General features: G+C 53.1%; 2 protein-coding genes and 1 long non-coding RNA gene across 9 annotated transcripts in view; 1 reads left to right on the plus strand and 2 right to left on the minus strand.

Annotated features, from left to right (window-relative positions):
- NCS1 (neuronal calcium sensor 1) overlaps positions 1 to 4,989 on the minus strand; it is a 49,724-nt gene extending 44,735 nt beyond the window's left edge. Inside the window, exon 1 of the mRNA XM_025475487.3 lies at positions 4,841 to 4,989. Within this exon, the coding sequence (XP_025331272.1) occupies positions 4,841 to 4,904 (64 nt within the window). The 5' untranslated portion in view covers positions 4,905 to 4,989. The remainder of the gene's footprint in view (positions 1 to 4,840) is intronic.
- Positions 2,187 to 9,860, plus strand: LOC112677330 (uncharacterized). 2 transcript variants are annotated; one of them, XR_007413083.1, is made up of 4 exons: positions 2,191 to 3,960; positions 6,581 to 6,787; positions 7,966 to 8,856; positions 8,983 to 9,860. It is a non-coding gene; the product is annotated as an uncharacterized LOC112677330 (long non-coding RNA). The 2 variants fall into 2 exon arrangements; XR_003146988.3 differs by having other exon boundaries at positions 2,187 to 3,960; positions 7,966 to 9,860.
- Positions 9,861 to 20,679: 10,819 nt separating this feature from the next.
- GPR107 (G protein-coupled receptor 107) overlaps positions 20,680 to 25,800 on the minus strand; it is an 80,421-nt gene continuing 75,300 nt past the window's right edge. For all 6 annotated transcript variants that reach the window (XM_025475484.3, XM_025475483.3, XM_025475482.3 and 3 more), the window contains one exon: positions 20,680 to 25,592. In XM_025475484.3, coding sequence (XP_025331269.1) covers positions 25,496 to 25,592 — 97 coding nt within the window. In that variant the 3' untranslated portion in view covers positions 20,680 to 25,495. The remainder of the gene's footprint in view (positions 25,593 to 25,800) is intronic.

Below are 25,800 nucleotides of genomic sequence, written 5' to 3' on the forward strand. Positions count from 1 at the left end.
TCTGGCCTCCTTCACGTCTCTCTACAGGGCCCACTCAGCCCTCCTGCTCTAGGAGACAGAGGATCCTAGGACCAGGTGCCACCAGAAGCTTAAAGGGCCCCCTTAGCACCAGGTACTACACTAAACCCTTCATCCACCCATGAATCCTACTCTGGGGCCTCGGGGATGCCCATCTTCCATAGGAGGAAAGTCAAGCTCTGTGAGAAGGGGGCTTGTGCAAGGAAAGAGCCAGAACCCCAGCACATCTGGCCCTGGAGGCCTACCATCCTCCCTGAGACTCTGCCACCAAAGAGCCCCCCTTTCCTTTCGGGCCCACACTCTGGACCTCAAAGCATCCTCCCATTTGGATCCAGGGAGTCACATGGGCAGGCGTTACAGATGAATAAGCTGGTGCTCGGAGAAGGTAAGCGACTTACCCAAGGTCACAGAGCCTGACTGAGGACCCAGCTCCCCTTCTCCAGGAAACTGGGTTCCTTCCTAACAGCAGGCTCGATGCTTCTTGCCCATACGCCCACCCTAGTGTAACCCCCCAATATCAACTTGTCTTGCTGCTGCTCTGTCTTACCTACAGTAGAGAGAGGGAACAGGCTTCCTTGGTCTCGCCCTCTTAGCAGATGCTGCCTCCCCCCACGGCAATGCCTTGCCCCCTCTGGTCGAGCAGTACCGTGTGGGGGCAGTGATCATCAGAGAATATTCCTTATCTTACAGGAAGGGACCTTTGTGTGACCCTTCCCAAAGCCAGAGTCACAAGAACCCAACTAGAGACACCCAGGCCTCTCTTAAGCACAGACTCCTGATCGTGAACGAGGGTCCCCTTCTCGGCTCTGGGTGGCAGAGGCATCGGCTGCCAGCCACCCGGACTTCCCATCTGGGTGCTCCTCCCCTGCACGAGCTGCCATGCACCAGGCACCATCCTGGGCATCAGGAAAAAGGCTATGGAGGCTCAAGGTTGGCTAGCAAGGTCAAGGCAGAGCCTAGGCTGGCCAAGAGGGACAGGGAACGGGTGACTTCCTCCGAGTCCTGGGCAGAGGGTCCCTGGGGAGTGCCGTGAGCACCCCGGGGGAGAGGATAAGGAAGGGAGGCAGGGTGGAGGTGTCTGCTTCTTGGGGCTGCCTGGCTGGAGCCCAGGAGCTTTAAGCCAATGCAGCTCGGACCACAACAAATAGCTCGAGCCCCATCGGCTTGGTTTTTTTGGAGCATCTGGCTGGTTTCCATCTGAAGGCAAGAAGAGTTCCATCTCCCTCCCTCCCGTTCCAATGTCTGCACCCAGTACAGAGTGAGCACTCAATGAACAGCAAGCGGGCGCAGACCCAAAATTAACAAGTAGGGGGTGCGGGGAGACCACTGCAGGTAAAACAAGCATCTGCGAAGATTCGGGCAAGCCCAAGCTCCCACCTTTCTCCGCCTCCTGTGTGCAAGCCACAAAGTCCAGGGCCGTGGGAGGACTCCTCTGTGGACAGATGAACTCTGCCCACGAGATGTATTTAAGATCAATTCAAGAGGAAGCTGAATCGTGTACCCAAAGCGACATTATAACGATCGCTCACACGCAGCCTGACACCCTTGGCAGCTGTTTGTCGCCATGCATCCAGGAGGACCCTTTACCAAAGGATCCAGGTATTAGGCTATAAGGGAATTATTCTGGTGATGCCTTCCATCCCCCAGGAAGCCAAGTACCATGAGCATACCCATTTTGCAGATGAGGAAGCTGAGGGTCACTAAGTGAGGGGCTGGACTGTCCCACTGCCGGGGCACACAGGATTGACCACGGCCTCACCAACAAGCTGGGAGAAAGTGGGCCAGACCTCCAAGAAACTGGGCTGCCGGCCACACTGACTATGCTGAGTCCCGGCTGGGCAGGGGCTCCCATCAGTCTCGAACCTCCTGTGCTTCTGGGTGTGAGCTGTGCCAGGAAGGGTGAGGATGGCACTACGGGGCATGGTGGTTTACCAAATCTTATCTGCAGAGGAGGAAAACGATCTCCTCTGCAGTCTTCAGCCCGAAAGACAGAGGGTTTTAGCGAGGCTGCATCTGATGTGTCTTAGACCTTCTCCTGCTTTCTCTTTCTCTCACACAAACACCCCATCAGGACAGTCTCTCCCAGGGAGCAGGAGAGTCACCACCAGCAGTGGCGGCTGCCATGACTCAGGTGTGAACATCTGAGCTCCCCTCTGGGCCCTGCAGCCATCTGTGCTACCCCGAGGTGGCATAAGCCCCCAGGTGACACTTACACATGCCGGGACCCCCAGAACCAGAGCAGGTCTTCAACTGGGGCTCCCGGGAACTGAGACCTGCATGGTAACACGTATCAAGGACGCAAGGCTCTGGACCCAGCCCAGACCTCAGGAGTAAGAAATCCAAGAGCAAAGCAACCCATGTACTTGGCATTTAACAAGTTCTCCAGGAGACTCTGCCATCTGATGGCCCTTGCTAAGTGCTCATCTCTTGACCCCACACACGGAACCCCCGCAACAGAGAACAGATGGCTCCAGTCCCCATCAGAAGGAAGCCCATCTGGGGCCTAAGAACAAGCTGGAGGCTTTCTCTGCTTTTCCTGCTGGGAGACTTTTCCTCAACAAATATCTGTGGGCCTACTACGAGCCAGCACCACCAAGCATCAGCAAGGGAGACAGGAGGCAAAAGAACCCACCAGCACCTTCCCCAGCCCACACCTAATAAGGCCTCTATGGAGCGAAGTACTCTGGGCTAACTCTCTGATCGAAACTGTTCCATGTCTCCAAAGGCCTTTAAAAATAGCCCAGGCCAGCACAGCACCACCAGGCCTGCTCCTAACAAAACCTTGTTGACTCAACTTCTCCCAAAGTTGACAGATGAGCCCAGGGTGAGGGGGGCAGGGCGGACAAAACGACGGCCCCCACCCCTTCGCATCCAGAATCCACCATCGCGGGCTGAAGCAGCAACCAGACAGGGACCCACAGAAAAAAAGCCCCTCCTGACTTCTCGGCCTGACTTCTGAGATCTCTCCAGGGGCATAACTTTGGAAACAGACCAGACAGGGTTTGAGCCCCTGGCCGTGGCTCTCGGGCACACGACTTCACCTTTCCGAGCCTTAGTTTCCTCATCTATAAATGAGGTTGGGAACATTGCCCACCACGTGCAGGGCGGTTGAGAATTCTATGAGCTAATGATGCCAAGGGCTTGACATGTGACAGGCTCAGGAAGTAGGCGACCTGGCTTCATTCAGGTGGCTCTCCGGCTCTACCACAATGGGGACACCCTGATGCGACCCAAGCCCACCACTCCTGTCAAAGCCCGTGGTGCCCTCTGCCGCCCAGGGCACCAGAGCCTGGGAAGTCCCACCTGCAGCCTCCTGCAGACAGCTACTGCCTACATCTGGCCAGAGCCTGAGGGAAGGCCCAGCAAATCTCACAGAACAGCAGCCGAACAGGGCCACCCCGTCCCCCCACAACCCATCGGCTCCCCCAGGAAAGAGGCTAAGAGCAGTAAGGAGAGAGTCCCAGTCCTTGGAGCTTCAACACTTCCAGGACCAGCTACTGGGATGTGAGCTCCTTGCTGGAGAATTCCACTGGAGAAGGACCAGTACCCCTCAGCAGACTAGCACCCACTCAGGAAAGCCCCCATTGTTCTAAGCACATGGGGGCGAGGGGCATGGAGCTGAAGTGTGAGCTTGGCCAGACCTGCCAACGTGCCCAGAAGACCGATGGGGGTGGGGGGGCAGAGGTTGTGCAATGCACCACCAGAAGCTGCCTCCCCGGCCTCCATCCACGCAGAGGCTGCCAGTCAATCTCCGGCAAAGGGGCTGGCCCCACGCTGCTGCCCAGGTATGGGTTCTGAATTCCAACCCACACCCGGGCTGGTGCGCCCTTCCAAGTCAGACACCCAGGCACCAGCCCTTCCAGACCATGCAGTCATCCTTCTCCCCGTCCCCCAAAAGAGAGAGCATGGGGTCAAGAGGATCTCCAGTGCCATGAACCCCTGGTAAGCTGCGTGGGGTGTCCCCCAAGAGCTGCAGGGACAGAAGTCCTTCATTGGAGAAACCGAAGATAGGAGGGGACAGAACGGTTGTGAAGTTGGGGCCAGGTGGAGAGACGCAAGAAGCCAGCTCTGGAGAAGTCGGAAATGGGCAGACCCTCCTCTTGGGGGTGCCCCAGACGGTGACCTGTTGAGACAGCCCAGATCACCCCCCATTTCCCAGTGCGGCAGACGGGGCTAGGGAGGGGGAGGTGAGATGGGGGCCAGGGGAGAATTCAGCCTGCAAATCCCGCAGCCCCCGCGGCGCCCAGGACCCCGAGCCGCCGCCACCGCCGCCTCGAGCGCTCAGGCAAGTCTCGCCCCGCTCCCGCCGCAACGCACACGACTGGGGCCAGGGAGGGGGCGACGGGCCAACCTCGCGGCGGCGGCGGCGGCGGCGGCGGCGGCATCGTGATGCATGAATCACCCACCCCGCTGCGCTCGTGCCCGTCGGCTCCGCACAGCCCCAGCCGCCGCGCAGCCGGGAGCCCCCGCCCCGACCGGCCCCCTCGGCCCGGCACGGCCCGGCGCCGGCCGACAGCGCTGCGGCAGCGGGGGTCGGGGGGTCGGGGGCCGCGGGGGTCGGGGGGTCGGGGGGCCGCGGGGCCGGAGTCGGTCCTGCCGGCCCGGGGGCGGCCCGGCGCGTGGACCGGGAGGGCCGCCCTAGAACAATGGGGCCAGGTGCGGGGCGGGGGGCGCGGCCGGGGCTGCGGAGGGGCCGGCGCCCAGGCGGGGCGGGGAACGGCGGAGGGCGGGGTGCGGCGGGCGCGGCCGAGGAGGGCCGCGGGCCGGGGGAGGGGCGCGGGGGCGGGGGCGGGGGCGGGGGCGGGGGTCCGGGCGCACTCACAGTAGGTCTTCCTGGTCAGCTCCTCCACAACTTCGGGCTTCAACTTGCTGTTGGATTTCCCCATCGTCGGCGGCCGCGGCCCCCGCCCCCGGCCGGACCCCGTCGGGGCGCCCAGCGGGAGCGGCTGGCCGGGGCGGGCCGGGCCGGGCGGGCCGGGCCGGGTCGGGGCCGCGCCTTTGTCTGCGCCGGGCCCGCGCGGCTGGCGGCGCCTCGGCCCCCCTGGGCGCGGCGCGGGGCGGGGGCGGGGGCGGGGGCCGGGCGGGGGCCGGGGCCGGGGCCGGGGCCGGGGCGGGGGCGCGGGGCGGCCGCTCGCAGGCCCGGGCCGTCCGGGCGCCGCGGCGCGGGGCTGCGCTGGGCTGGGCGGCGACGCGGCCGCGGGGTGGCCGCGGTCGTCCCTGGTTACTGGGCTCCGCGGCACATGCTCGCTGCTGCGCTCCCTCTCGCCGCCGCCCCTGCGCTCCCCGCCTCCCGCCTCCCGCCTCCCGCCTCCCGCTCGCACCGGCGCGCCGGGGGTGGGCCCGGAGCCGCCACTCAGCGCCCGGCGCCACCTCCCGCCCCGCACCCGCCCGGCCCGGCCCGGCCTGCGCCGCCGCCCCGCGCCCCGCGGACCCCGACCGGCCGGCGGAGGAGGGGGCGCTCACCGTCGCCCTCCGCCCCGGCCCCCGCGGCGCCGCGGGGCGCGGGGGGGTGGGGGTGGGGGTGGGGGTGGGGGTGGCGGGGAGGGCCCGGAAGATCTGATGTGAATGAGGCCGAGGCTCTGCGCCCAGAAACTCATTCATTCGAGCAGATTTGTTGGGCGCCGGGCACCCGCGGGTGAATGGGACAGGCGGTCCCGGCCCTCCCCGCGGCAAGATGTCACCTGTCTGGTGGGGGTACCTCCCCTGGGGGGGGGTGCGGGAAGGTGACCTCCAAGCCCTGAGGACGGAGGGGGCGATTGGGACCGCCTATTCCAGGCCTGGGAGACCTGAGCCCGAGGGGGAACCCCTCTCAGTGCACAGGGCCGCAGGCGCAGGGGCTACAATCTGAAACTACAGGGAAGGGCCAGGGCCAGAGGGCACCCGCCTGCCGTCTCAGCAAGGAGCTGGGTGGGCCTCAGGGCTTTAAGCAGAGGGGTGACAGGGGCAGATCTGCTTTCTCTACTTCTCTGGCCTCCAGGCGGGGGTTGCAGGTGGCTTCCCCTGCAGGGGTCCTCCAGGCCGAGCTGAGGCTGAGGCCAGTGGCCAAGGCTCCACCCGGATGGAGAGAGGCGAGAGAGAGTGCCCGTGGCCTTCCCTGGCCACCCCATCTACAGTGTCAGTGTGTGGGGACCTTTCCTGCCTCCTAACCAGCTGTATCCTTTTCTCCTTTGCAAGCCCTGCAGACCTAGTCTCCTTTTCATTGGTTGTGATGATTCTTTGTGTGTCTCATCCCCTGTATTGTGAGCCGCCTGAGGACAGGGTTCTCATTTGTGGTTGTACCTGTAACACCTAGAAGGCACTTGACTTGTCGTGGTCACTCAGCAAACCTCTGTGATGAGAAAGAAGGTGCTGAGGGTGGACAGAGCATGGGAGGAAGAGGCAAGGATGAGGTGGTGGGCAGGGTTTCTTTTTCTCCCCACTTTGGCACAGACCCCAAGGGGTCCAGAGTCCACAGAGGAACTGAGGAGACAGAGAAAGCCTGACCAGGGCTGCGAGTGCTTCTCAGCCCCCAGATGCCGCCTCCTACCTCCAAACAGGGCCCATTCCCGATTCCTCTCCCTAGATGGCCTCCCCTGGATGGAGCCTCAGACCGCAGGAAGCCTTCAGATGGGCACATACTTGCCAGCTGGAAGGAACCCATTCCTACCCATTCTGCAAGGAATTGGGAGGAAGGCCTGGAGAAGGGGGAGCAGTGCCCAGACCCTGCCCTGGAGCCCCAAGGCCCACATGTGGCCTCGCAGGGGCTTGGAGAGCCAGGGAGAGGTGGGAGGTAAGTCAGAACCAGTATTTAACTGGATCCCTTGGCTGCTGCTCCCAGCCCTGGGATCCCTGCAGCCATGGGCAGAATCAGGACCCCCTCCCTGGTCAACAGGGAGGGTGGTGGCCGGGTCCAGCAAGGCAGGCCAGGACATGGAGAGAACTGGTTAGACTCAGGTTATAGTGCGAAAGTGGGATAGCCTGATGGACTGGATGGGGGGTGTAGGGCAAAGAGAAGGGAGTCAAGGTCAATGCCAAGGATCTTGACCTGAGCAACTGTTAGAGGGGGAGGTCCATCGCTCACATGGGGAGTGGACAAGTATGGAGGCGGCAAGAGCAGGAGTCCAGCTCAGGTCGTGAGAAGTATGGACGCATGTTGGATGAGGCCCCAGAAGCAGGTGATGTCAGCGTCTGGAGTTCAGGGACATGGAGGCCGCGGGGATGAGCTGGGGAACCATCCTGATAGAGCTGGGATTGTAAGCCACACGGCAGGATAAGGTCACTAAGGAGGGAGGGTAGGCAAGGAGAGCATGGAGGACTGAGCCCTTGGGGACAGGGATGGGTCCCTGGATGGGGGGGTTGAGGGTGGCTCCCCAAGGGTTATAAACCAGCGTGTGTAAAGTAATAGAAATTAACTTACGTACACTTGTAAAAAGCAATCTGAAGGCTCTGCCTCCAGAGTGTTCTATCACTTGTTACCAGTATCGGTGGGAATGCAAGTCACTTTATTTTCTGCCCTCATTTGTATTTTTCCTTGCATTTAAAAAACTTGGGATATAATTTGCATAACATAAAATTCACTGTTTTAATGTGTATGGTTCGCTGGGTTGTGCAACCGTCATGACTAATTCCAGAAATTCATCTGTATTTTGTACAGATTGTGTTCTACAATTGAACACATTGCTTGTAGGGACGCCTGGGTGGTTCAGTGGTTGAGCGTCTGCCTTCGGCTCAGGGCATGATCCCAGGGTCCTGGGATCGAGTCCTACATTGGGCTCCCCGGGCAGGGAACCTGCATCTCCCTCTGCCTAAGCCTCTGCCTCTCCCTCTGTGTCTCATGAATGAATAAATAAAATCTTTAAAAATAATAAACACACACACAAAATAATAATAATAATAATAATAATAATAATCAACACAGTGCTTTTGAATAAGACAAACATTTGATAGAGTCATTTCGCTCCTCTGCAGGTAGCCCAGGGAAGGTGCCTGCCTGAATCACCTGCCGGCACTGATCGGTGACCCAGCTGCCCAGGCCCCATCCAGAAGGGGCAGAGCTGAACGGGGTGGGGGCATGACCTGGGAATCTGCATCCTAACCCAGCCTCTGGTCCTTGCCCTGCCTTTCAGCAGAGAGTCCCTTGTCTTGTTTTATGAGCTCGCCTGGAAGAGTGACCCCAGAAGCTTGCTCAGTAGTTCTTCCAGAAAGCCCTTGGGAAACAAAAGTGACGTACTTGTGGTAGGCAGAGTCTGGATTAAATATTCCCTGCGCCACTGCGTCCTTGGCGTCGTTACCTCCCGGGCCAGATCAGCAGCTCCAGCCCAGTCTCTCCCAAGTCTCAGCCTGTGTGTGTATCCAGGTTGCTGCGGGGTGTGTCCATGTGGGTGTCCCTCATTCATCAGGCCAGAAACATAACTTATCAAACCCCCCTCTTCCCCAAAAAAGAATCTTCTCTCCGTGGGCAAATAAATGGCTTCTTCTATACTGTGACTCCAGCCAGAAATCTGAAACGTCTTGGACACCCTGCTCTCCCCATGGACCCTACTCTCTAGATCCATCTAGATCCATCCTCTGCACCTAGTCCATTGGATTTCACTCCCTGAAGAGACCTCAAGGCTGAACACCTTCCTCTGTGCCCCACCCCCGGCCAGGCTGATCAAGCCACTGCCGGCTCTCAAAGCCCTTTTGTCTCCTGACTCCCCTCTTGCTCCCTCTCACAGGGCTTGCTCCTCCAGGGCGGCCCTCCCTTCTCCTCCTAGAGTATAGTGATGGCCTAAACCTGCAGTGTCCAGTGCAGGGACGCCTCCCACACAAAGGCCACTGAGCACATGAAAGGTGGCCAGTCCAAAGGAGATTTTCAAGGTTTGTACCCCCAAAAAAGGAATGAAAAATCCCTCATTAATATTTTTAAAAATGCAGTGATATATGGAATGAGTACTATTTTGGATGCAAAGTTTCGATATCAACTATTTTTTTTTTTTTTTTAAGATTTAAAATTTTCAGGCAACCGGGTGGCTCTGCAGTTTAGCATTGCCTTCAGCCCAGGGTGTGATCCTGGAGACCTGGGATCGAGTCCCGCATCAGGCTCCCTGCACGGAGCCTGCTTCTCCCTCTGCCTGTGTCTCTGCCCCTCTATCTCTCTGTGTCTCGCAAGAATAAACAAATAATCTTTAAAAAGCAAAAGATTTTAAATTTTCATTCTTTGGAGAATGAAGAGTCTGCCTCTCCCCACACGGAGCCCAATGTGGGGCTCCATCCCAGGACCCCAGGATCACGACCTGAGCTGAAGGCAGACGCTCAACCACGGAGCCACCCGGGTGTCCCTCAATATCTTAACTTTTAACATTGCACATGTGGCTCACATAATATTTCTTCTTGGGCAGCACTGTTGAATGTCGCTTCAAGTCCCCACATAAACATCACCTCCATGGAGCCTTCTTGACTCCTCCAGGTAACTTCAAGCTCCCCTGAGGTACAGCTGCCCACAGGCACCTGGTCCTTGGGTTTGAGGCACTTTATATGAAAAGGAGGTGTGTCCAGGGAAGTCCTTTCCTTTCCACGGCCTGGTGGAGATCAGGGGTACAAACGGAGGATGCCCAGGGCAGAGTCAGCTGCTGGGAATGGAGGGTGCTAAAAATTGGTCCCACTGAACCCCCAGCATGGAGCATAAAACCCCTTGGCCTTGGTCCTGTCCCTTTCCCTTCTGTACTGTGAGGCTTATGGCAGATCACTTCCCATCTTATAAACCAATCTGATCTTCTCATGGGGGGCAGGGTTATAAGGACCAAATGCTTTGCACAAGCACAGGACAAAGAGGTAATATATTTTTTTAAGATTTTATTTATTCTTGAGAGAGAGAGAGAGGCAGAGACAGAAGCAGGCTGAGCCAGGGTGTGGGGAGCAGGATAGGGACTCCTGGGCAGATGCCAGGAGCCGCTCTGAGGAGAGCCCCTGATGGCCTCTGGGACCCGGCCCCCATACATCAGCTGTCTCTGGGGTGCGGGGTGGCCTATGAAGCCCGGATCATGTGCATCTTGCTGCTGCCTCCTGCCCGGGACCCAACCTGGAGAGGAAACTCAGACCACAGTGACGGGTGGTTGGGCGGCGACTCCTCAGCCCCTTACCTCCTCTTTGGCCATGACTTTAAGTCCGTCTGTCTCCTGGGGGTCAATCACATACGGGATCCAGGACCGCGGAGGCCTCTGTCCTGGGTTCCAGGCCCACTAGTTTCCCGTGCAAACCTGGACAATGCTCACCCTCTGGACCTCAGTCTCCCTGTCTGTACAGGGAGGGGCTTCAACGTTCCTTCCAACTGAGACGCGGTGTACTTTAACTATTCTGAGTTGGGGTCCAGTCTTGGAGGGTCAGAACTGACAGGGATAGAAGCGGGACATCTTTCTCTCTTGTGGTCCTTTTGCTTTCAGACTCGAACTTGGTAAAGTGCAGGTCCCAGGGTAACAACAGCAGCCACCACTTCGCGGCACCCTTACAGCGTGCCAGGCAGTAAGCCAAGAACTTCCCATGCAACAGCCCCTGAGCCCTGGCAGGATCCTGTGAGATAGGCAGGCAGGCCCAGAGAGGTCGTGCAGCTGAGCCGGGGTCACACAGCTGCTGACTGGCCAGAGGGATTCAAGTCAGGCTTGTCTGGCGCCCCAGCCTGAGAGCTCACTCTGCAAAAGCATCATGGAATCTGGGTACGAAGAGATGTGTGCTCTGCTGAGACCCACATATGTGTCACTCTGATTGGTTGCAAAGCTCACCAACGCCGGCAGAAGGCAGGGGATCCGCATGATTTGGGGCTGCCGAGGACTTACGGATGCCTGGATGAGTGAGTTCCCCATAGCTCCTTCCTCCAAACAGCCCTGGGGGCGCTCAGGGTAGGGACCGCTCCTGCTCATAGCCCCCCTGCTGGTTCCTGGGGTCCAGCAAACAGTAGACAACCATCCATTGTAGTGGATCCTTAAAGCCTTCCTTCTCAGTGGCCTCAGGCCATCATCAACATGCTGACAGTGGGCACCCCCGGCCCCCCCCCCCCCGCCCCCTGCCCAGGGAAGTCCATGCTCACACCCAGCCTGGAGCTCCACACGCAGGATTCCTGCCCACCATGGGGGCTCAGCCTGGGTCTTCACGTGGTTTCTGGGAATGTTGGAAATTAGGATATAGGGTAAATTCCACTGGTAGTAGGTGGGGGCACAGGGCTGAGTTTGGGGGTGAAGTTCTGGAAGCATCGGGCCATGGGTGGGAAAGCCCTGCAGGAACTAGACCCTTTACTGCCAGAGTGGCCCCGGATTCTCCCATTTTGCTGTGTGGCCCGCAATCCCCTCCCAAGTGAATACAGCCTTGTTAATAATTCTGTCTTGGGGCAGCCCAGGTGGCTCAGCGGTTTAGCACTGCCTTCAGCCCAGGGCCTGATCCTGGAGACCTGGGATCGAGTCCCACGTCGGGCTCCCTGCGTGGAGCCTGCTTCTCCCTCTGTCTGTGTCTCTCATGAATAAATAAATAAAATCTTTTAAAAAAGAAAATCAATGAGGCCCCCCATGGACGGGCTTTATGAGGTCCTTGACAGTGAAGAGGCCAGAGCCATAGCCAGGGGCCTCCAGGGAAGGGGGCTGGGATCAATTCCAGATGGGGTAAGTGAACTTTTTCTCAAAAACAGCAAAATCAGCTTTTCCCAGGCTCGGCCCTTAAAGGTTTGTTGCTTCTAGTCAAACCCCAAGGGGGGAGAGGAAAGGACTGCGCACAGGAAACAGCACACCTGGGCCCCAGGTCCAGCCCTTGCTGTGTGGCCGTGGGCATGTCCATGGACCCCTTGGGGCCTCACCTTGGACGGTACACCTGTGAGCAAGGAGGGCAGATGAGCGGATTCAGTGCCAGTCAGTCCTGGTTCAGGGCCCCTCTCGTGCTCATTGTGGGTTTGGGCTCAGGGTTCCTGTCCGACAGGCTACTGAAATCCCCCCTGGCTGTCTGCCTTCCAGGCATTGGTAATGAATGAATGTCATTAGTAGGTCCTCAGGAAAGACACTGTATAAATCATCCCTTCTGTCCCTGACAGCCCTTCCACCTACCTTGCTAATTACCTCCTCCTCGTCTTTCAGAATTCAGCCCCAGCGTTTTATGGGCAGTCCTCTTGGACCTTCCAGAGAGACTGCAAAGGCCCTGTGCATCGCTTCTGGCAAGCACTTTGTAATAACAGAAAACGTGACCAAAACTGGCTAAAGCAAAAGAGAACTTTACTGACTCATGTAACTCAGGAGTCCGGCAGTACTGCTTTCAGGCAAGGCTTGATCCAGGCTCCAGGCTATGAGAGAGAGGAACTAAATTTCCTCTCTTCGTTTCCCGCCCTGCTTCCTCAGTGTTGGGGCCATTCTGAGCAATGTTCTCCAATTTGCCTACAGGCAGCAGCTCAGGGCCTCCCCGTTGCTCACGTCCTGCTAAAAGTGACCCATTTCCTCTCTACCTTGTCAACCAAGATTCCAAGATGGGTGTCTCGTTGGCTCAGATGGCCTGAAGGAGGTCATGTGTCTGGTCTCGAACCAATCAATGTAGAGGCAGCAGGAGATAAGGAACGTGCTGATCAGTTTAAACCAATGAGGGCTATGGGCACCCTGGGTGGCTCAGTCGGTTGAGCATCTGCCTCTTGATTTCTGCTCAGGTCATGGTCTCAGGGTCGTGAGATCGAGCCTCACCTCAGGCTCTGTGCTTAACGTGAAGTCTGCCTGTGATTCTCTCCCTCTCCCTCTGCTCCTCATTCCCCACCCCCACTCATGTGCTCTCCATCTCTTAAAAAACAAAACCAATCAGGGCCCAAGTCTAGAGCCAGGAATGTGGGGTCTCACTCAAACTAGAATCCTAAGAAATTAGAGGTTGGATCTGAGGTAGAGAAAAGGGGATGAAAACCAGAGAGAGTGGCAGCCAAGAGATGCCCCCATGTCACTCCTCTGTGCTAGTTACCAGTGTGCTGATCATGGTGCCATTTGACCATATTACTTCCCTGTTAAAGCTTCCAGTGCCTTCCTACTGTCTTCGGGGGCAAGTCCAAGCTCTAGCAGAGGGCCTCCTCATGCAGCCATACCTGCTCCTCTAGTCTCATCTCTCTGCTCCCCACTTCCCGCTCATGGTTCCAGCTCCACTAGATTTGTCCAGATATGCCAGGCTCTCTCTCATCACCAGCCTTAGCACATGCTGATCCCCCTGCATGAACACCTGTCTACCACCTGCTTCATTGAGTTAATTCATCCTATACAGGATGGTACTTCCTCCCTGGAGCTGTTCTTGTCCTAGGTGAGGTTGGGGGCCCAGCTCTGTGTTGCCAGACACCTCTCAGCTTGGATCACTGTATTTTTTGAACAGCTTTTGGTGAGATAGAATTCACATACAATTCACCCATTTAATGATTCTTAGTATTTTTGTAGAGTTGTACAACCATCACCATAATTTTAGGGCATTTTCACCACTTCCAGAAAGACACCTTGTGCTCACACACCCCCACCCCCTGGCAACCACTAATCTTACTTTCTATCTCTACAGACTTGCCTATTGTAGACGTATCCTATAAACGGAATCATACAGTAGGTGGCCTTTTGCATCTGGCTTGTTTTGGCTTAGTATAAATGCTGTCAAGGTCCATCATGTTGTAGTAGATGTCAGTTGTTCATTCCTTTTTATGTCATTTCTTTGGGTAGACCACCTTTATTTATGCATTCATCAGTGATGGACATTTGGGTTATTTCCACTATCTGGCTCTTAGGAATGATGCTGCTATGGACATCTATATACAAGTCTTTGTGTGGACATCTGTTTTCATTTCTCTTGATTGTGTATCTAGGAGTGGAATTGCTGGGTCATGTGGTGACTATGCTTAATCTTTTGAGGAACTGCCAGATTTTTCCAAAGCATCATTTTACATGCTCATCAGCAGTGTATGAGGGTTCCAACTGTTCCACATCCTCACCAACACTTATGTTATTATGTCTTTTTTAAAAAAAGATTTTATCTATTTATTCATGAGAGACACAGACAGAGGCAGAGACACAGACAGAGGGAGAAGCAGGGTCCTCACAGGGAGCCCGATGTGGGACGCAATCCTGGCTCTCCAGGATCACGCCCTGAGCTGAAGGCAGACGCACAACTGCGGAGCCACCCAGGAGTCCCTTTTTTTACAGTCACACCAGTGGAGGTGAATCAGTATCTCACTAATTTTGACTTACAGTCCCCTGGTGAATAATGATGTTGAGCATCTTTTCTTATGCTTGCTGGCTGCCTATTCAGATGCCAAGACCATCCAGTGGGGAAAGGATGGTCCTTTCAACCAACTGTGCTGGGAAAAGTGGATCTCCACATGCAAAAGAATGAAGTTGAACCCTTGTCTTACACTAAATACAAAATTTAACTGAAAATGAATCAAAGACCTAACCTATGAGCTGAATCTATGAAAATCTTAGAAGAAAACATAGAGGGAAAGCATGACAGTGGATTTGGCAGTGATTCCTTGTTTATGATGTCAAAAGCACAGACAGGGCAGCCTGGGTAGCTCAGCGGTTTGGCACCACCTTCAGCCCAGGGTGTGGTCCTGGGGACCTGGGATAGAGTCCCACATCGGGCTCCCTGCGTGGAGCCTGCTTCTCCCTCTGTCTGTGTCTCTGCCTCTGTCTCTGTCTGTCTCTCTGTGTGTGTGTGTCTCTCATGAATAAATAAATAAAATCTTTTTTTTTAAAGTACAGACAATACAAGAAAAAATAAATTGGACTTTATCAAAATTTAAAACTCTTGTGCATCAAAGAACCTATCAAGAATGAAAGGCAATACACAGAGTAGGAGAAAATATTTGCAAATCATATATCTGATAAGGGACTAAAATCTACTGTATATAAGGAACTTCTATAACTCAACAACAACAAAAAACTTCAAAATGGGCAAAGGGAAACTTGAGGACATCATGCTCACAAAAAAAGACATATACTATAGGATTCTATTTACACAAGGCACTTATATCAAATTCATAGAGCCAGAAAATTAGAATGGTGGCTTCCAGGGGTTAGTGGGTGGGGGAAAATGGGGAGTGGTTGGTTAATGGGTGTTGAGCATCAGTTTTGCAAGATGAAAAGTTTTAGAGATTGGCTGCACAACAATGCAAATGTACTGACTCCACACTAAAAAATGATTCAGATTGTAAATTTTATGTTATGTGTATTTTGCCATAATTAAAACCAAACTAAAATAAAATAAAACTGGGCCAAGGCTTTGAATATTTATATCTCTGAAGAAGACATACAGATGGCCAATAAGCATACAAAGATGTTCGACATCACTGGTCATTAAGGAAATGTAAATCAAGACCACAATGAGGTACCAAATCATGGCCATTAAGATGGCTATTGATAATAATAAAAATAATTAAAAATTTAAAAATAATAATAATAAGCACTGTTGAGAAATTGGAACCCTTGTGCACTCCCTGCTGGTGGGGATGTAAAATGGTGCAGCTGCTGTGGAAAATGGTGTGGCAGTTCCTCAAAAAATTAAACACAAAACTATTCTATGATCCAGCAATTCCACTTCTGGGTATATATCCCAAAGAACTGAAAGCAGAGACGTGAACAGGTATTTGTATGTTCATGTTCACAGCAGCATTATTCACAATAATAAGTGAAAGCAATCCAAGTGTCCCATCGGTGGATGGATGAGCAAACAAAATGTGGTCTATACATACAATGAGATATTATTCAGCCTTAAAAAGGAATGAAATTCTGATATGCGTTACAACATGTATGAACTCTGAAATTCAGATGTTGCTCATTTTTAAAGCGGGTTCTTTTTATTGAGTTGTAAGAGATCTGTACATATTCTAGAATTGAGACTCTTATCAGATACATGATTTGCAAGTAATTGGTTGTCTTTTCCCTGTTGATGTGTCCTTGAAGCACATAAGCTTTAATTTTGATCGAGTCCAGTTGATCTATTTTCTTTTGTTGCTTATGCTTTGGTGTCATATCTAAGAAACCTTGCGAAAACACAAGGTAATGAAAACATATCCACTTCCTTCTAAGAGTTTTGTAGTTTTAGGTGTATGATCCATTTCGAGGTAATTTTAGTATATGGTGTGAAGTAGGGCTACACATGGACTCTTTGCATGTGGATATCCAGTTGTCCCTGCACCATTGGTTAAATAAAAAGATTTTTGGTTGTTTCTCCCCCATTGAAATGTTTTGGCACCCTTGCTGAATATTAAATGAGCATGAATGTGTGGGTCTGTTTTTGGACTTCAGTTCTATTTCATTGATCTGTATACATCTATACTTATGTCAGTACCACTCTCTCTTAATTACTAACAGCTTTATAAGTTTTGAAATTGAGATGTGGGAGTCTATCAGCTTTTCTTTTTCAAGATTGTTTTGGCTATTCTGGTTCCTTTGCATTTGTAGATGAATTTTGGGATCAGCTTGTGAATTTTTGCAAAGAAGTTGGTCTGGATTTGGGTAGAAATTGCCTGAATGTGTAGATTAATTTGGGAATATTATTATTTTAACAATACTGTCTTCTACTCCATGAATAAGGGATGGCTTTCCATGTATTTGGATCTCCTTTAATTTCTTTCAATGTTTTGGTTTTCAGAGTGCAAGTTTTGTACTTCTGTTAAACATGTTCCTAAGGATTTTACTCTTTGTGATGCTACTGTAAATGGAATTGCTTTTTTTTTTTTAATGGAATTGCTTTTATTTCATTTTTGGATTTTTCACTACAAGTGTATAGAAACGCAGTTAATTTTTCTATATTGATCTTTTATCCTCCTTGCTCACTTTTGTGTCTCTGTACTAACACAGTAGGTAGACACTTTTTAAAAATCCCTTGGCTGCAGGAAACAACAAATGTTGGAGAGGATGCGGAGTAAAGGGAACCCTCTTACACTGTTGGTGGGAATGTGAACTGGTGCAGCCACTCTGGAAAACTGTGTGGAGGTTCCTCAAAGAGTTAAAAATAGACCTGCCCTATGACCCAGCAATTGCACTGTTGGGGATTTACCCCAAAGATACAGATGCAATGAAACGCCGGGACACCTGCACCCCGATGTTTATAGCAGCAATGTCCACAATAGCCAAACTGTGGAAGGAGCCTCGGTGTCCATCGAAAGATGAATGGATAAAGAAGATGTGGTCTATGTATACAATGGAATATTCCTCAGCCATTAGAAACGACAAATTCCCACCATTTGCTTCCACATGGATGGAACTGGAGGGTATTATGCTGAGTGAAGGAAGTCAATCGGAGAAGGACAAACAGTGTATGTTCTCATTCATTTGGGGAATATAAATAATAGTGAAAGGGAATATAAGGGAAGGGAGAAGAAATGTGTGGGAAATATCAGAAAGGGAGACAGAACATAAAGACTCCTAACTCTGGGAAACGAACTAGGGGTGGTGGAAGGGGAGGAGGGCGGGGGGTGGGGGTGAGTGGGTGACGGGCACTGAGGGGGATACTTGACGGGATGAGCACTGGGTGTTATTCTGTATGTTGGTAAATTGAACACCAATAAAAATTATTTTATTAAAAAAAAAATCCCTTGGCTGAGGCATGGCAAAAGGCTGGAAGTGGGGCAAGACTGGAGTCCAGGCTGCCAGCAGGAAGACTGGCTGGTGGTGTAATCCAGGTGAAGGTGAGGGTAGCTGGCCTGGGCAGCGTTAGTGGGGAGGCAGGGGGGTGCACTAGGATGGGGTGGGGGATAAGAAAGGGTCAAGGGTAAGGCCCGGGCTTTTGGCCTGGATCACACGTACAAGGACACGAGATGTGGCAAATTCATTTTGAAAGTGTGGCTTTGAAGTGCTTTTAAAACAGCCCAGGAGGCAGCTGGGTAAGCCACTAGGGGCTCAAAGCAGTCCCAGGCTAGAAATAACACTCTGGGCTCGGAGCGCAGGGGAATGGAGGAAGCTGCCAGGGCCAGAGCGGGGACACTGTCGAAGAACCTAACACCAAGGCAGTGGCCACAGGAAGCCAACAGTGGACATGCAACTAGAGGGAGAAGGAAGCGGCTGGAAGTCTAACCTGGCCAGTAGGAGGTGATGCTGTGCGGTGCAGTGGGGTCTGAGGGTGCGTCTCAAGAGGGAAAGAGTCCCTCAAGTCCCCACAGATAGTAACCCAGTCCCAAGAGGTTGCAGGTGACTTTGGATGGTGGAAACCAGGCTGCAGGGAGTTGGCTGGGGGGGAGGGGGCTGGGAGGTGAAGCACACTCGGGTGGTTTGGTCTGAGTCGGGGTCGGGGGGCTGCTGGTGGCCTAGGGAGATTTGGGTTGTTTTGAACGCAAAAGTCAAAGGAGTTGTACTGTGATGGGAAGGGGCCTGTTAAAATGGAAAAGGGTGAGAGGGGAGACAGGAGGATGTGGTGGCAGGGCCCCCAGCATGGCCCATACTTCTCCCCACATGCACCCGCAACACCAGGCTCCCCAGAAACACGAGTGCGTGTAGAACTACTTTCACTCCTGAGTGATCGAGGCGCCTCTGGCTCAGTCCTTGCAGATCTGTTCTAATGAGCAGGTTCCTCATTTTCTCAAGGTCAGCATTCCCCTGCAAACTGGCAGGAGCTGTGGAAGGCACAGCTCCTGAGCATGTCACCCCAGCCCACTAAACACCAGTCTCCAGACTGCAGAGCCAACTTCCCTCCAGGTGGGGGCCAGGCTGGTGCCCAGGAGCCCTGCGAATTCTCAGGAGCACTGCAGAAGAACCAGGTGCGCATGAGGAAGGTCTTACCTGCCACTGTTCCGTAGCTGGGGGGGGGGGGGGGGGGGGGGGGATGTGTGGCTGGCCGTCTGCCGGATTCCTGGGGAAGGACAGGACATCCACAGGCTCATGTGGGCACAGGGAGGGCTTCACCAGGCGCCTGGGCCGGGGAGGCAGTGGCAGCTCTCAGCTAGGCTCCCGACTTGGCCTGTTCTGCATCTCCCCAGAACGGGGAAAGCAGGTGAGGCCTTCTCGACACAAGCCCCGGTCCTGGGCTGCAGGCCCCACGGCTCCAGGCCCAGAGGACTGCCTTTCCAACTGGGGGAAGCCCTAGCCTGGCTGTTGGGGAGCAGGAAGCCAATGCTGATCAAAAAGCAGTTCAGCTGGGCCCCCAAGCCCCTGTTAGCACCCCTCATTGCTGAGCACGGTCACCCCACTGGCAGGCCCCGGGCCAGAGTGGTCTCGCTGCTCACTGCAGCTCCAGCTGACGGAAGACGTGCCAGCGATGTGACTGAGGCGTCTCCAGAAGGGAGCTGGCTGGCTCCCAGAGGTGGTTCTCAAGTGTGTCACCTGGAGCTTGCTAGCAGTGCTACTTCTCAGGTCCCATGGAAGACTCTGGGCCCTCCAGAGGGCCGATGCTTGCTCACCTGGTTCAGGTGGTCCCTAAGGTCCTTTCCACACCTTCTCTTGGCTGCCCCTTTCTGGGATGCCCCCGCAGCTCTCACTCCTGGAAGTCCTGCCTGATTCCTGGGATTCTCCCACTAGAAGACCCATCCTACTCCTCATGCTTCATTCCACAGACACCTTTGGTAATCTGAGGACCCCAGAGGGTCCTGAGGCACCAACATGAACCAGAAAACTCAGGCCAAATAACATGGATTGTAAACCCCATCCCCAGCCCCGAATGTCTAGGCCATGAGGAATGAGGGCTTAATCCTCACCAAGGCTGGAGCCAGCAGACCTGAGAAGGGGCAAACCTTCTCTAGCCCTTATTTTTGTAGCTGTAAAGCCAGAGCACTGGAGTGATAAACCACAAAACAGTATGCCTTGTGGAAGAAGCCAGACACGAAGGACCGACCGTAGGCTTCTATTCATACAGCGCTCTAAAACCGCAGAGCTGTGGTGGGGGCATTCCAGGGATGGGGTGGTTCTGGCTGAGAAGGGGCACGAAGCAACTTTATGGGGATTGGAAATGCTCTGTCCTTATGATGGTGGAGGCTACAGAACCATATACACATCTGTCCAAACTCAACCAACTGTACATTTAAAGAGTGAATTTTACTGTATGTTAAGTTACACCTCAGTTTAAAACATTTGTAGTGGGGATCCTTGGGCTCAGCGGTTTGGCGCCTGCCTTTGGCCCAGGGCGTGGTCCTGGAGTCCCAGGATCGAGTCCCACATCGGGCTCCTGGCATGGAGTCTGTTTATCCCTCTGCCTGTGTCTCTGCCTCTCTCTGTCTCTATGTCTATCATTAAAAAAAAAAAAAAAAAAAAAAAAAAAAATTTTGTAATAAAATAAGGGGTTTGGGATTGCACTTCTAAAAATGTTCTGCATCTACAGTCCTGGATTTCTATGATTCTGATGTGGGAAAACTGGCAGCCTGCTTGATAAGCAGCGTCAGAGAGCCGGTGGCAGCGAGTGCCTCACCCTGAGGCTGCGCGGTCACCTCCCCTCCAGTGGCAGCAGGCCGCAGGCAGCAGCGTGCAGGTCCTGCTCAGGAAGGTGCCCACTGGCCTCAACTCAGAGGCAGGGCATGGGGAAACAGGTCTGTTCCAGAACCGAGCCCCCAGGCGGTGCAGCCGACATGGCCTGCTGAGGTATGCAGAACTTCTCTAGTAGGAGTCACTGTTGTCAGTACGAGCAGGTGGGAGGCAGTTAACTAATTTAATGAACAAGAATCACAAAGGAAAAAATGATGAGCGGGAGGAGAGACAGCAGCCAGGAGTCAGTGACTCCCTGCAGGATTACAAACATACATTTCTGTCAGAGAATCTTTATTTTACATGTCTGCATCACAGCAAGAGAACCCATCCCATACGTCACCCTGATCAGAACCCCCACCCATTATATGTTTACATAAATACTCTTCAATGATCATCAGTGTTAAAAAAAATACTGAAAATTCCTGCATCCCAACCTGGAAAGAAATGATATTTACAGGCATTTTCTCCCCCAAATGAAACTTATTTCTGGATTCGATGTGTCTGGCTTCTTTTGAGATCACATGACCAGGCAAATCCAATTTATGGTTGGCAAAAGAGGCTTAAGGCGTCAAGAACTGCCCCCTTGTGTGGCCAGGATTTGGGGATCCTTTTGTAATAAGTATCTTATGCTAAGAAGGCTGCCCCACTGGTCCCCCTGTCTGATTTGGCTGCCCACCACAAAACCCCAGAGCCTGCCCTAAATAAGCTGTCTTCGAAGTGAGTTAGCTTTTCTGTCTCATGTCAGACCTTATTGACTTTGTCCAGAACTCCTCCTTCCCAAACAGCCTGCCTGCAGATTACCTGCCCCCAGAACCTCAACAGTCCCTATGTAGCATGACCAGATCCTTGCTCCCACACCGCTTTGTCCCTCTCCGCCAGGCTGCCTTCCTTACATGGTAGCTCGGGGCTTATGCATGTCCCATGCCCTAACAGAGAGCCATCGAGAAACATGTTTTTTAAGCATAAACCACACATGGGGGGCACAGATGCGCTGCCAGACTGCAGAGAAGCCCTGGGGGAAACCTGGAATGTTCAGCTCACCAAACCTGGAGTGTTCAGCTACATTTTCAGGTGCGACAAGTACTAGCATCAACTCAGGTGGGCCTCTTTTTAAAGACTTCCTGCCCAAAACACCCTGGAGAAACCTGGAGTAAAGAGCAACTTCTTAGAACATACAGTACGTTCCAGATGAAGACATCTTGATATACCAAGAAGTACCAAGTCAGAGCCTAAATTCTTTAGTGGGGAACCTACTCATTTACTGAATCCTGAATGGGAGAAGCAGGCAGCAGGCCAGCCATAGGCATCATGGACTTGGTACATTCTCGATCTGTTAAAAGGCCAGAGTGTCAGAAGAAAGCACTAAGGGGTGAGTGTGGAGTGTGGAAACGGGCTGAGGAGGGGGCTGGGATCTGCTTCTTGTGAAATCCAGCAGCTTATCAGCATGAACGGTCTTACTGTTCCACGGGGTGTATGGAGCAGCACCAACCACTTCAGCAGACCATCTAATGTTCTGAGAGCCTTCCTTGGAGAAGATGCTTCAGGATGTGGGAGATGGCCAGGACGCCACTCACAATTCAAACAGGCATTTTTCACACCCTTCTCGGTCTGTAAGGACTGGCTCCTGGCAACAGCCTCTCAAGTATTAAACAAGAATATATTTTAGTGTGGGGGGTCCAAAGCGTAACATGCAACACTAGTATGTACGCTCTTGATAAAATTCTCCTTGGGTTAGAAAGTACATCCTTCACAGCTACTGGGAGAAAATGCTGCAGTGCACCAAAGCCTTCAGCCCATGTTCCCAGACTGAGCCTATGTGGAATCAATAGCTGTGGGCTGAGGAGAGGGGAAGGGGGAGAAGGGGGAGGGGAGGAGAAGAGGGAGGGGACGGCCAGTTGTGGAACAAGGGAGCACAGATATCCTGAGGAGATCATAATGCAGGAACAGAAATCTTGCCACAACAGGCACGCAGAACATGAGGCAGTGCTGCTGTGGCTGCCCGGATATGTCCAGGAGAAACCAAACCTGGACATTTTACTCCAGAGCAGTTTCTTGGAAGAAAACTGAACTGACTTAAGCTATGGTCTGAGAAACCATCTTTTACAGCAGAGTAAGCAGCTCCTAACGGGAGAATGGGCCACCTATTCACCAGAGTTGTATTCAGCAGGTTAAAATGCATTGCTACTGAAATTTTAAAGCATCAAGGAACCAAGAAATAGGCTGACCAAGTCTTTGGCCACTGTTAAAAGCCAAAATTAAGAGATCGATGATTGTTCTTGTTGTCTAAGTAGTAATTTTCTAGCAAAATACACACACTTTATTACATGAAAACAGATCCTTTACTTCCTACAATTTCACAGCCAGCCGCACTTCCAGTCCACAGATGTCTCAAAGGAAGCATGGGTATTGTGCGTAGGCAGAAACACGGAGTAGGAGCACAAAGCAAGGCTATAAATACTGCTGATCACTCTATGATGCGCACCCGATCCTTTCTGCCTGCTCCCCAAAACACTGAAGGGCTTAAGTGTGGAAGCGCTGCGTGTGGTGGTGAAGACCGAGCTGCTGGAAGGACAGGGGTGACTGCCTGGCTTTGGACCTCATTAGTCATCTTGCCTCGGGGGGAGAGTGGAGTGCCGGTCACAGCTACTAGATGATGGAGACAGGGAGAAAGGGAAGACATTTTTACAGATGGAGAACTCCAACAATTTGTACAAACGTGGACATCTTACAGGATGGAGAACTCTAACAACTTGTACAAACGTGGGAAAACCAGTTTTCCCCATCTTGGGCTGGGGGTTTGATTTTTATTGATAACAGGGCTTCACTTCACACCTTCTGCCAGTTTCAGTGTAGGACTTGGGCAGACACGCTGCTTATTAGCCTGTACTCCGACATCACCACTCTCCCTTTCAGAGGGGTCAGGACTGTCCCGCCGCAGCCACTCAGCCGCTATGAGCATGAGCTGGCAGACGAGGCCCGGCGTGGCTCGGGTAGTGGCGGGGAGGTAGAGGCTACCCCCACCTATTCTCTTCTTCCCTCCCTCCTTCACTCCCCTGCTTCCAGCAAGTGAATTGAGAACACCCCTGTGGGGACCCTGGCTAGGGGGGAAGTTTCCTCACACTTCCGGGTCTTGCAAGAAGTCATCATGGCCTAGTCAAGAACATCTGCTCGCAGGACAAACAGCAAAGGTGTCCCTCTAAGGGAAGCACCTAAGGGGGGGGGGGGGGGGTGGAGGTTGGCCATAGCATGAGACACTTTGGAAGTCCCGGGACTATGTTTACGCCAAGAAAACAGACTCTTAATATTCCCATCGTCCCTGCAACTTCCATAAGGCTCCCATCGTGTAGCCCTCACTTAAGAAAAAAGGAAGAAAGACAGAAAAAGAAAGACTTTTAAATAAATACTTGGGGCGTATTTCCTTGCTCCTGAAGGTGGGGAGACACATGGCCCTCCCCTGACATCTGTGGAGAGGTGAGCAGCCGCCTGGGAAGAGGGGGGACACTGGGTGGCAGCACACAGCTGGCTGGGACGCCTCAGTCTCCTTTGTGCAGTGCACTGAGGACTGAGGAACGTGCGTGGAAAGAAGGCTTTCCTGCTCCCTCGTCCAGGACAGAGGACAGCACAGGGGAAGGACAACTGAGGACAGACTCTACAGGTGCCTGAAGCTGGGGTGCTGAGCACAACCCCCAGGTTCTGCAGTTTCTGGTGGACGCTTCCAAGCCAAAGGGAAGACAGTGGCCCCTTCTCCCCCACACAGATGTGGGCTCCTGGCACCCCCGGGGAGCGTTCCCCATGAGGCCATGGTTCTTCCTCTGGTCTCAGGCCTGGGGACCACAACCCTGGTAGGAGTTCAGCGCGAGCCCTCGTCCCCTGGGCTGCAGTGGACCTTCTGAGCTCATCTTATGATCCAGAGGACTCCGCTACCAGCTGCACCACTGCTCCCGCACCCATCCCCAGGCTCCAAGAGCTTGGAAGGGCCCTCGGCTGAGTTTGAGAGAGAGCTCGCCATCCCCAGTCCCTGAGAGAAAAGCTCTGTTTAACCACACCTGTTCTCTTCGAGTGCATGCCCTTGGGAGACACGGATGAGGCCCATTTCATTCCTGTCAGAAAGCCGACCAGGTTTATAGGAAAAACTTATAATGATGACAATTTGCTTGTACTCAAATATTTGCTTAAACACTAGCTTTTCTGCCCCCAGCTGCTCCTTTTAAGGAAATTCCTTCCCGTTTCTCTCCATATTTTGATTACACAAAACCAACACAGCCACAGAAGAGGGAAAAGAGGTGGTCTTGCTCGGGGCAGTCGGGGGAGCCAGATGTTCAAGAGAATCCTACTAGATAATGCTTTTTGAGCTTAAACATACATTTCTGTCTATCCATTAGACAACACCAAATATGCTTCAATCCAGAATAGCACTTCCCACCATAATTCCAGAGCCATGACTCTGACAGTGATATTCAGCCCTAGGACAACAGAGCCTTTTGGGAAGAGAGGACCACTGGGCCTCAGGAGCTGCTGGCTCCTGGTCACTTTCAGAATCTGGGTTCAGGGCCAGAATCCTGCGGCAGCCTCCGGTTACTAAATTGGGTTTTGACTCTGCTTTCTAAAATAACCTAATTTTCATTCATTTCTGTCCCTCAAAGTTCCCCTTCCCTTCTAAGTTCTGTATCCTACCTCAGCCCCTGATCCCCTGTTCCTGAACTGTGACCAGCCCCAGCCTTGCACGGCCACCCGCCTGCCTGCCACCACCGCTCTCCCTGCTGCCACACACTTGAGGGCACAACTGTGTATTTCTTGAGAGTTCTCAATTTAAAAAAGAGAGAAATATAAATTACAAAGTCTTCCTTTTATCCTCCTCCTGTCTGCACTCCCTCCCCGCCATTCCCATCTGAAGAATTCTAGCTGCCCATAACCAGCCACAGATCCAGTTTCCATAAGAGAGAGTAAAAAATTAGGTTTCCGTGGCACTTTGTTCCCAGCCGCGTGCTCTGTGGTGTCACTGTCGGGAGGTGCCAACTGCTCCTGCTCACCACTAGGACGATTAATAAATTAGAGGTTCTCTTTGACAGTCCCAGCCTCAATCTGCTCCATCATGCGGTGCCTTCCCAATCACCCTGAGCCTCCACTGAGCCATTGGTCACCTTCTTGACTTTCTTCATGTTCTCCATCACCCCTGATGTCGTCACTCTGGATGAGGGGGGAAAAAACCAATTAGAAAAACCTCAGTCTTAAAGTCACCACAGCACAGTGGAGTGGCTATGCATGTTGGCTCTAGAATCAGACCTGGGTTCCAGTCCTGACCCTGCTCCTCGCTGTGTAACCTCCACCAAGCCGACCTCTCTGTTCTTTTTCTTTTTTTAAAGATTTTATTTCTTTATTCATGAGAGACACAGAG

This window comes from Canis lupus, chromosome 9 (genome assembly GCF_003254725.2).
Source record: "Canis lupus dingo isolate Sandy chromosome 9, ASM325472v2, whole genome shotgun sequence".
NCBI classification, from domain to species: domain Eukaryota; kingdom Metazoa; phylum Chordata; class Mammalia; order Carnivora; family Canidae; genus Canis; species Canis lupus.